At 39.5% G+C, this 11,896-nt stretch overlaps 1 protein-coding gene across 3 annotated transcripts; it reads left to right on the forward strand.

Moving 5' to 3' along the window:
* The first annotated feature begins 200 nt into the window (after nucleotides 1-200).
* On the forward strand, nucleotides 201-11,798 carry LOC123703311 (juvenile hormone esterase-like). Of its 3 annotated transcripts, none has more exons than XM_045651265.1 (11): nucleotides 201-312; nucleotides 826-959; nucleotides 1,252-1,394; nucleotides 1,813-1,949; nucleotides 2,036-2,221; nucleotides 2,975-3,165; nucleotides 3,886-4,054; nucleotides 9,370-9,583; nucleotides 10,091-10,200; nucleotides 10,861-10,996; nucleotides 11,599-11,798. In XM_045651265.1, exons 1-11 carry the CDS (start codon nucleotides 252-254, stop codon nucleotides 11,762-11,764), a joined length of 1,647 nt encoding a protein of 548 aa, XP_045507221.1. In that variant the 5' UTR covers nucleotides 201-251; the 3' UTR covers nucleotides 11,765-11,798. The 3 variants fall into 3 exon arrangements, with proteins under 3 accessions (XP_045507221.1, XP_045507222.1, XP_045507223.1); XM_045651267.1 differs by having other exon boundaries at nucleotides 227-312; nucleotides 846-959; XM_045651266.1 differs by lacking the exon at nucleotides 2,036-2,221.
* Nucleotides 11,799-11,896: the final 98 nt, after the last annotated feature.

Raw genomic sequence — 11,896 nt, forward strand, 5'->3', positions numbered from 1 at the left:
AATTGGCAGCAAAAGTTAGCATTAAAAAAAGGATGTGAAATATCGTCGTTCTTAATTTGAAATTTGAATTTACTTAAATTTGCAGTCGAACACGCACGCAACCTTTTTACCGCCTTTATAGATAAGACGAGAGTATTTACTAGTAAAATTATAAAGCTGTAGTGTGTTATTTTGAATGATAAAGGAAAACTCTTAGCAAAAACACTATTGTGTATTTTCCTTATAGGCTTCTCAGTCGTTCGTGAACCGCCATGGCGAGAATATTATTTCATTGTGTTTTGTTTTGTTTCGCTTTTGTATTTGGACAAAAAGGTTAGTAGAAAAAAATCTTGTATATTAATATTTGAATAATCGTATTTTGATGGAATATTTCGTTATATGTTAATACCTACACAGTATTATTAAAGTTCGTTTTTTCGAAAATTAGGTATTCGTATGTTATGCCTAGTGTTATTTTAAGAAAATATTATCTTATCTACCGTAATCTTCTATGCAATCTTTGTGAAACATAACAGACACTTTTGTCAATAAACGTCCTTTCTATTTAAGTTTACTATTTGAAACTTTTCATAAAGGCAAAGAACAGACTTTCTTGCCGACTCTTTGTAAAAACTGTTTTCCGAAAATTTCAAACATTTCTTTTTCTTCTGTAATCTGACGATCCAAAAGCGCTTCAAAATGAAATGTAGTGGAATAAATATATTTTTTGTATGCAATGAAATACCTATTATGTTTATAAAATTATTTTTATCAAGTACTTACCTATATAAATAAAAGTTTGAGTTTGTAAGAAAAGAATACATGTAAATAATAATATATTTACAGATGATAATATTATAACACAGACACCTTCGGGCCGGTTCGTGGGGTCGCTGATGACGTCACGGCGGGGGAGACCAATACACGCGTACCGCGGTATTCGGTACGCGCAACCACCTGTGGGGGAAATGCGGTTTCAGGTAGTAAAATAAATAAAAAGTATGTCAATATTCCTGTTTAATATTATTAACATTATAAACCCCTACATAAAATATTGTAAATGTGAAAGTAACTCTATCTGTCTGTCTGATCTTCACTCTTAAATCACTGAACCAATTTTGATGAAATTTGATACAAAATTACAAATATATTTTGAGATTTTAGAAATCCCACGGTACGGGAATTATGCGAGTTTTCTTTTGATTACGATGTATACATATATAATAATTTAACATTGAACAGTGTGATATGTACTATAGCTTAATGTGTCAGCCCCCAGTCCCCATAAAACATTACAAACATGTTGTAAACGCAACGGCTGAAGGGCCGGCGTGTCCACAACCCGCGCCGGGATACTTGCTAGATGAGGACTGCTTGAGACTCAATGTGTATACCCCGGGGAGACTGGGCAACGGGTTAGTGTTATTTATTGTTGAAAAATTGTGTATTTGTAAGTTGTGAAAAGTAAAATCGTGTTTTAGTACGTATATAATATTATGTACTATTATAGTATTGTGGGGTATTAATAGAAATTAACTGCAATTTAGAATAAATAAATAGACGCCTTATGCTATTTTTATCGCGCTTTTGTAAATAATATATGTAATATAATTGACTTTAAGACATAATTCAATATTTAGTTTCCAAATGCTTTATAAATGAGAAATGTTTAAAGAATAGAAAAAAATCAATCACCGGGTGGCTAGGCGTAGCTCCGGTATGGCAAAAAAACGTGGGTTCAAATCCCACCTGATCAATTTTTTTTTATTGCTTTATAAAGCATTTGAACGCTATAAAACTAATTCAATGCATAAAAGACATCATGGTACTTAGATCACTGCCCGTACTGGTATACATCCACGCAGGCGGGTTCTACTCCGTGTCGGGTCGGTCGGACGTGGCCGGTCCTCAACACCTACTCGATAAGGACCTCGTGCTTGTTACCATTAACTATCGACTTGGTTCGCTTGGTAAGTAAATCAACATAATAATTTTAAAGCTATATGTATAGTAACTATTCAGTAATCTATGGTAATACATAATTTCCATCATACAGGCTTCCTAAGCACCGGTGACATACACGCGCCCGGCAACAACGGGTTCAAGGACCAAGTGGTCGCTTTGCACTGGGTCCGCGATAACATAGCGTCGTTCGGTGGAGACGCGAACTGTGTGACCCTCGCGGGGTACAGTGCGGGGGGGGTCAGTGTTGCCTTGCATACCGTGTCGCCTATGTCGCGGGGTGAGAGACCTAATTCTAAAGTCAGACTGCTTATAAACTCTATCTATTAAAAAACCGCATCAAAATCCATTACGTAAACTAATACTTTCAAATCAGACAGCTTATAAACGAACGTGTTAAAATCAGACAGCTTCTAAACTAATACGTTAAAAACAGACAGCTTATAAACGAATGTGTTAAAATCTTATAAACGAACGTGTTAAAATCAGACAGCTTATAAACGAACGTGTTAAAATCAGACAGCTTATAAACGAATGTGTTAAAATCAGACAGCTTATAAACGAACGTGTTAAAATCAGACAGCTTATAAACGAACGTGTTAAAATCAGACAGCTTATAAACGAACGTGTTAAAATCAGACAGCTTATAAACGAACGTGTTAAAATCAGACAGCTTATAAACGAACGTGTTAAAATCAGACAGCTTATAAACGAACGTGTTAATATCAGACAGCTTATAAACGAACGTGTTAAAATCAGACAGCTTATAAACGAACGTGTTGAATTGTAAATGGTTTGCTATACAAAACATTCATTCAAATTAATACTTCATTTGGCATCGTTTATAGATTGAACTATTTTTTGATGTGAAACTTCTTTAGGCGCGGTGAGAGTAAAATTTCAAGGTTGCGTTATGGCACCACCGTCAAGCGCATTTGGTATCTTTGAATCTCGCCAAAGAAGTTTGACTTCTGACACGTGTGCTCGGCACACACGTTCCTTTTTTTTTCTATCGGTATTTTTTTCTTTATAGGTCTATTCCACCGCGCGTTATCAATGAGCGGTTCCCCTTATTCCCAAATACCCTTCCATTCCAATCTCTTATCCCTCGCGGTGAAACAAGCCCGGCTTGTGAACTGTTCCGTTAGTTCCACAGCGGAACTTGTGGAGTGTTTGAGGACTGTGCCCTGGAGGGTACTGGGGTACTCGCTGAAGGGATTTCAGGTGAATTCATCTATAATACTTAATTAATTAGGTAATTAATCCATACTCTATACTATTTATAATATTATAAAACTGAATAGTTTGTTCGAATGCGCTAATCTCAGGAACTATTGGTCCGATTTGAAAAATTCTTTCGGTCTTATGATAGCCCATTTATCGAGGAAGGCTGAAACCGCGGTTTCAAGCAATGCGGGTGATACCGCGGGGCACAGCCTAATATTGTTACTTCTTGTCTTTTGATGGCTACATTTTACAGTTTTACATCCATACTAATATTATAAATGCGAAAGTAACTCTGTCTGTCTGTCTGTCTGTTACTCAATCACGCCTAAACTACTGAACCAATTTGCATGAAATTTGGTATAGAGATATTTTGATACCCGAGAAAGGACATATCATAGGATAGGTTTTATCCCGGAAATCCCACGGGAACGGGAACTATGCGGGTTTTTCTTTGACTGCGCGGGCGATGCCGCGGGTGGAAAGCTAGTTTTGTTATAAATTAAAAATCAGTCAATAATTTTTTTTTTTTCTATATTTTGACGATTAAAAGCGCTTCTGTATTCAAATAATGTTGGGTTGGGCTGGCTAGTGGTCTCTTTACTCTTACCAAACTTTTATTGCAGATTACTTCAATTTCTAGTCTTTGCAAAAAAAATTAGTAAAATATGCTATCTGACCTGTTTTGAAAAAATTCAACAAAATCGGTTTTCCCTCCAGGAATTTTCAATAGATCCCATTCTAATATGGACTCCAGTAATAGAAGGGGATTTTGGCCAAGAGCGCTTTTTGCCCGAACACCCGCTAGAGATCATACGAGCGGGGAAACTGTACTCTGTGCCGTATATAGTAAGCCAGACTAGAGACGAGTTCTTTTGGGAAGCTTTTCGTGAGTTATTTGTTTAAAAAATTTATTTTTTACAATATTGATTGATTGAATTAATATAATTGACAACATTTAATTTTTTATAACACCATGAAAGAAAAAACATCTTATTTTTTGCTATTATGACAACATTCCACTGATTTTTTTGAAGTGAAACTTCTTTTGGCGCGTTGAGAAAGCGTTGAGGGTAAAACATCAAGGTCGCGTCGTGGCAATACCGTCAAGTCATAGATTAAGGCGACGATTTCGGTATCTTTGAATCTTGCCAAAGAAGTTTCACTTCTGACACGTTTACTCGGCACACTCGCTCTTTTTGTAAAACTTACTGTTTACTATTTATGACCCATTTGAACAGGTTTTCGGTTTTTGGCTAGTAATTCTTAACATAATATTATACTACTAGCTTCCGCCCGCGACTCCGTCCGCGCGGAAAAATTAAGATTTATTTTTTTCTACGTATTTTTCCGGGATAAAAAGTGATACGTAAATGAAAGGCGGGCTTCAGCGACAGACTGATTTATTACAAAAGGAATAGATTTACCCTCAACCATAATAATTAATTTGTAACTTATTCTAAACTACCGTTATTACACTCCTCCGCAACAAGATCACAATAACTTAATATAAATTAACACACAACTTAAAAGACACAACAGTAATTAACATACAAACTTAAAAGACAGCTTGGAACATAATAAACATAAAGAAACGCCTTGATCGTACAACTATACATATAAATTATAAATACCATAACCCAAATTACATATACTTAATATAATATAAATACTACTAGAACCTAAATTACATATCCTTCGTTACAATAATTTTTTTTGCTCGATTAATTGCACGCAGTGCACGAGCGGACATTTGTGATGTCTCAGGGCTAACCTGCGACGCCGCGGCCGTTGGTGCCGCCTCTACGCGGGCCGGTGGGGACAGCCCTGCAGTCTCTGACTGGTGATTTGTTTCGTCACCACTGGCTGCGTCTTCCCACGTCTCCCCTTCGAGATTTTTACCGCCCTCAAGGTCACCCGCGTCGTTTGCACAGGTGGCATTTGTTCGTGTTAACGAGAACCTATTTTTCGCGGATATTATTTGATCGACGTGCCTTCGCCACTCGATGCCGTTTCCTAACTCGACTTTATATGAAACCGGTCCTGTCTTTTTAGAAACAGTGCCCTCTACCCACTTATCTTCCTTAGACCTATAATCCCTCGCGAGCACAGCATCCCCTACGCTAAACTCCCGTAGCTTCGCCGAACTGCGCGCGATTTGCTTTTCCTGTTTATCGCGAACCGCAGCCGCCACGTCCGCGTCGGGTCGCAATGCGTCCAAGCGACTGCGTAGGCGTCGTCCTTGTAGTGCTAATGCTGGTGATATACCCGTCGTGGCGTGCTCACAATTGCGATATTTAAAAAGAAATTTATTTAGTGCTGTGCTCACGTCCTCGCCTTCAAATAACGCTCTTTTAATAGTTTTTTTTATTATTTTAACGGCGTTTTCCGCCGCCCCGTTCCCTTGTGGCCGATAAGGGGCGGAAGTCGTGTGCCTAATACAATTATTTTTACAATAAGTCTTAAACTCATACGAAGAAAAGGGTGGACCGTTATCAGTTACAAGTTGCGATGGTAGACCGAACCTTGCGAATATGCCTCTCAAAACTTTTATAGTGAAATCTGCATTCGTATACCGCATTGAATAAGCTTCAATCCACTTAGAATGTGCGTCCACTAAAATTAAATAGCGTACACCCCCGCAATCTGCAAAATCTGCGTGGACGCGCTGCCACGGGTGCAGCGGGAACTCCCACGGGTGCAGCTGAGCTCGCGCCGGCGCGTCCAGCACCGAGCGGCACGCCGAACACGACCTACATGTTTCTTCAATATCCTTATCTAAACTCGCCCAGTATACATAATTTCGTGATAAAGTTTTCATTTTATTCATACCAAGGTGCCCCTCATGAATCTCCTCTAAAATTTTGTTTTGTAAAACGTAAGGAATGACTATTCTATATTTATATATAACGCACCCCTGTTCAACAACAAAATCATGTTTTCTAGCAAAATAAGGTTTCTCCTCATCGCAACTCGGACTAAGCGGCCAGCCAAAAAGAATATACCGCTTAATTTTACACAATAAGTTGTCACGTTCCGTTTCCGCCGCGACATCGCTGTAACAAACAGGTAATGCGTCCGCAACTAAATTTAAATAATCTACTGAATCTGTAATGTGACCCTCTCGTGCTAACGGTAACCTCGATAACGCATCAGCCGGACCGTTGTCCGCTGACCTAACAAATTCAATTTTAAAATCGTATGCAGCCAGACGCGCTGCCCATCGCTGCAAACGGCTCGCTGCCGTCTGCGGAATACCGCCCTTACTGCCAAAAATATATGTTAGTGGTTGGTGATCTGTGCGTAATGTGAATCGTCTACCGAATAAATACTGGTGGTGTTTCGTTACACCGAACAAAATAGCGAGCGCTTCTTTGTCAAGTTGGCTGTAATTACGTTCAGCCGAGTTAAGCGTGCGCGACACACAGCTCACCGGCCGCTCGCTGCCGTCCGCGTAGCGATGCGCCAGCACAGCGCCCATCCCGTACGCGCTACTATCCACCGCCAATACTAACTCGCGTCCTTCCTCGTAATGTGCCAAACACCGTTCATTTAAGAGTGATCGCTTTGCCTCATTAAACGCTTCCCTACAGTTTGAATCCCATTTCCAGTTCACGTCCTTTTTTAATAAATTATGTAAAGGTTGTAATATAGTACTTAAATTAGGAATAAATCGACCGTAATAGTTGAGCATGCCTAGGAAACTCTTAAGTTGCGAAACATTATTAGGTGTGGGTGCACTGGAAATAGCTTCCAACTTTTCTGGATCCGGCCGTAATCCCTCCTTATTTATAATAAACCCTAAATATTTCACATAATCTTGCAAAAATTTACATTTACTTAATTTAACAGTGAGCCCCATTTCCCGTAACCGTTCGAGCACTAATTTCAAATTTTTCATATGTTCCGAATTATTAGAACCCGTTATACAGATATCATCTAAAAATACGACACATCCCGTCACTCCCCGGAGGGTTTCTTCCATTAATTTTTGAAATTTTTCGGGTATACAAGATAAACCGTACGGGGTGCGCCGGTATGCAAACGTGCCCATATGCGTAGTGATAGCGGTGTACGGTTGTGAATCATCAGAAAGAATACACTGTTCATAAGCGTGCGTTAAATCAATTTTTGTAAATTTCTCGCCTCCCCTTAAGTTAGCGAACAATTCTTCAATACGCGGTAACGGATAAAAATCCCTCTTTAATTTTGGATTAATTGTAATTTTGTAATCACCACAGATTCGAATTTCCCCATTCTTTTTTACGACGGGTACGATCGGGGTCCCGTAGTCTGAATATTCAACGCGATAGATCGAGCCGTCCGCCTCGAGACGAGCTAGCTCCTTCTCAACCCTCTCGCGCAGCGCTAGCGGCACCGGTCTCGCTCGCACGTAAACCGGTTCGTTATCTGCGAGTCGTAATCGAATTGTTTGTTTACAAGTGCCCAACTTATCACAAAATACTTCTGGGAATTCTTTACATAACTGGTTCACGAATTCATCCTCACTGATTTCATTGAGGCGGATTTCTGTAATGTTTAACGCGCGCATCCACTCTCTTCCTAATAAAGGCCGTGCGCCCTGTTTGATTACATATAATCGTAACTCTTTTTTATACACTCTGCCCAGACGTACGTCCACCTCGATGAAACCCAGAGACTGAATTCGTGAACCCGAATAACAACGTAAAATTAAATTATCAGGTTTTATTAATTTATGCGAGAACAAACGATTATACATATCCTCGCTTATTGCCGAAATACGACTGCCCGTGTCCACTTCACATTGAATAAGTTTATTGTCAATTAACAAGTCAACAAAGAATGGTTGGTTACCTCGTGTCGTAACGCCGATGTTGTACAAACCGTCGTCGTCCGACTCGTCGCTTACAAAATTTTGCCGACCTGACACTCGTTTGCACATCACTTTTATATGGCCTCGCTGGCCGCACTCATCACAGTTGTAATGCTTAAACCGACACTTTTCCGCCGCATGCGCCTTGCCGCAGCGCCAACAGTTGCGCCCGCGGTGCCCTAGCGCCTCCGCGCCGGCGGCCGGCCGCGCCTCGAGCGTGCGGCCCGCGCCCCGCGCGCCTGCAGCCCGCAGCGGCCGCGCGCGCTGGCCGGCCGGGCCGCCGCCGCCGCGCGCGTAGTGCAGGCCCCCGCCCGCCTCGCCGCTCGCCGCTGCCGTTGAATCCGTCGTCCCCGCCCCGGTGGAGCCGCTCACTTCTGCATGCTTCTCCGCAGCCTCTAAAGCTAGCGCGAGTTCCACGGCCTCCCTGTACTGAATTTTTTCTCGGCGAATATTCTGGAACGCATCGCATCGTTCGATAGTCCCGACACGAATTGATCGCGCAGGTTCTCCTCCAGAGTTGAACACGAACTGCATTTACCAAAATTGCAAGTAGCTGCGAGATGCTTTAACGCCTGTAGGTACTCAGTGAGCGATTCGCCGGCACGCTGACGTCGTAATCTAAACACGTGTCTCTCAGCGATCTCGGAACGCTGAGGTTCCAAATGTTCCGTCACAATTTGTATTAATTGTTCATAAGTTTTATTTTCAGGAAAACTCGGAGCACATAGATCGCACATCAACGCGTATGTTTCTTCGCCCACGACCGTTATCAACATGGACACCTTTAAATCGTCATCAATTTCGTTCAATTTAATGTACTGATTTACTCGTCGTATATACGCAGGCCACTGCTTCGAACTCAAATTGAAAGGTTCAATTTTACCGATAGGCATCTTGGATTTCGCAAAAAACAAACAGTTTAAACACAAAGGAAAAAAAAAATCCTGCCTCGTCGCCAATGATACGTAAATGAAAGGCGGGCTTCAGCGACAGACTGATTTATTACAAAAGGAATAGATTTACCCTCAACCATAATAATTAATTTGTAACTTATTCTAAACTACCGTTATTACAAAAAGTATCCTATTTTTTGCCCAGGATAATAAGGTATAATTATACCAAGTTTCATCGAAATCGAACCGTTAGTTTTCACGTGATGCCTGAACATACAGACAGACAGACAAAAAATTTTTTAATCACATATTTGGGTTTGGTATCGATCCAGTAACACCCCCTGCTATTTATTTTTTCAATATTTTCAATGTACAGAATTGACCCTTCTACAGATTTATTATACATATGCAGTATAGATAGGCCGATGATGATGATGTATATTTTTTTATTTGCAGTAGTGCTCAACAACTCAATATACCGCACTCTTATAAATGAGGACTATTACAAAGTAGCTCCTTCAGCATTTCTCCTCCCCTCTCCCTCAGACCTTTCTGCTAAAGCCCTTCGTAGAGAATATCTAGGTGATAGGGACTTGGGAAATACGGATATTGATTATGTGGATTTGGGTAAATTGTATGGAGACGCGGTTATCGGTTTTGGTGCTCATAGGTAAGATTCGAAAAACAAGTTCTTAAAGATAAGCAATCTTCAAGATTGACCACATTACGGTCACGGGTGGCTGAGTTGGTCAAGCGTCCGCCCCGGATTGGCGGGAAAGGATGCGGGTTCGAGTCCCGCTGAGCGATCGAATTTTTTCTATTCTTTATATTGACCACTTTAATTAGTTAAATAAATAAGTTTTAAGAAGAGAAAAAATGCAATACGATATGCAAAAATTTCACTTTTAAGCTATTGCATAGCTTCTATCGCGGGCCTTGAGCGCGGGGACCGAATCGAGAAATTCCGTAACGAAAAAACCTCACGCTCCCCACGGGGACGGGCGGAGGTGTGGCTTGAAGGCATAGCATGCAATAGCGCAACCGCCCCAGTCCCCGAGTGACACACGCCGTTTTTTAATAAAATATGACCATAATATGAATTTGATTAGTGTTTAAATAAAAATTTTCATCATTAGGTAATTGTATTTTTATTAACTTTTTTTTCATTTCGTTTCAGGTTAGCAAACCTACTGGCTCATAATAACAAAGAGCCAACGTACTACTACGAGTTCGATTATATCGGAAACCAGAGCCATTATGTAGACCCAACTACTGGGAAACCCACTGGTATACCTTATTTCATTATACATATTAGGAAAACTAGAAATATATAACTAGGAGTATTTTAAATTTAACTGACATTAAACTTTTAAGCTTTTAAGACTATTGACCTCAATAATTTGTTGAACTTTACAAAAAATCATCAAAATGACAAAAAAACGTCATCAATGTCCTTTTGAAATAATTTAAGTACTGCATTTCTTAGACTATCTTGCGGTTTTCATGGTAATAACATATCTATTCTAATATGATAAATCTGAGGAGTTTGTTTGAACGCGCTAATATCAGGAATTACTGGTCCGATTTGAAAAATTGCTCGATGTTAGATTGCCCATTTATCGAGGAAGGCTATCCATACTAATATTATAAATGCGAAAGTAACTCTGTCTGTCTGTCTGTCTGTTACTCAATCACGCCTTAACTACTTAACCAATTTGCATGAAATTTGGTACAGAGATATTTTGATACCCGAGAAAGGACATAGGATAGGTTTTATCCTGGAAATCCCACGGGAACGGGAACTATGCGGGTTTTTCTTTGACTGCGCGAGCGATGCCGCGGGTGGAAAGCTAGGCTATATATCATCGCACTAAGACCAATAGGAGCGGAGAAATACGGGTAAAACCGCGAGCCACAGCTAGTTTTTTATATTAATAAAACTTGCAGGTGTGGCTCATCACGACGAATTAATATATCTGTTCTCGCTTCCCGCCGGGTTTGAGCCAATCCCAGTTTCTGACTCCAGAGACTCCTTCATGGTGGACAAATTAACCGACATTTTCTACAATTTTGCTCGCACTGGGTAAGTTGGATGTTAAACAACTTAAAAAATGAGGTTTTTTCGACTGTATTTTCTCTGGGTTTGTATTAGAACTTTTAACTGGATGAACCGATTTTGATGTTTTTTTTTTAATTGAAAGTCGATTGATCCTATTTTAATTTGGTGTAATAAGTAATTCTGACCACACAAGGCAGAATATTTTTAATTAATTTAATTTGTCTATAAATGAACTAATTCATTGTATAGTTTAGTTTTTATTAATTCAGTTCGATTATTTATTACTTAAATTATTTTTAACTAAGAATAATTATTTTTGAGAAAATTTTAGAACAAAGAGAAAATTCAATCACGCCTCGCGAAGCCGCGGGTTCAAATCCCACCTCGTGATCTAATTTTTTATTCTTTAAAAAATTCTCATCTATAAAGCATTTGAATGGTATAAAACTAAATATTAATTCAATGATTTTATTAATTTTACCCCCAAGTAAATAAAATTACGGATGAAAGTTTGTACCAGAAAAAGCGTGGGCGTATCTGTGCTGACAACTTATTTTTTATAGAATTTATTTTTCATAGAATTTAATTTTTCATAACTAATTAAACTATAATTGTATTTATTCCAGTAATCCAAACAGTCTATTGGACGACAAGCCAGTCACGTGGCCTCCCATACACCCCTCTAACAGGAAATATTTGCGAATCGGAGACCATTTCTCTGTTCACACAAATCTATTTGAACACAGATTCCGAGTGTGGGAACACCTGTATCCTATTGAATATATAATTTAACGATAATTTGAAAATAAATCAATTTATAAAGAAATTTTGTTTAAATTTATTCCAACTAACTACAAACTTTTCTATTTACGACACGACACTCGTTTGTGACACTCACACCGCACACGTGACACACGTGACACT

This window comes from Colias croceus, chromosome 25 (assembly GCF_905220415.1).
Source record: "Colias croceus chromosome 25, ilColCroc2.1".
NCBI lineage: Eukaryota > Metazoa > Arthropoda > Insecta > Lepidoptera > Pieridae > Colias > Colias croceus.

What these genes read in the sequence shown, in the direction of transcription:
- LOC123703311 (XM_045651265.1), top strand. Translation starts at nt 252, where the DNA reads ATGGCGAGAATATTATTTCATTGTGTTTTGTTTTGTTTCGCTTTTGTA. An exon ending in CGTGTCGCCTATGTCGCGGG is followed by an intron (nt 2,222 to 2,974) that starts GTGAGAGACCTA and finishes TTTTCTTTATAG; the next exon opens with GTCTATTCCACCGCGCGTTA. An exon ending in GTTCTTTTGGGAAGCTTTTC is followed by an intron (nt 4,055 to 9,369) that starts GTGAGTTATTTG and finishes TTTTATTTGCAG; the next exon opens with TAGTGCTCAACAACTCAATA.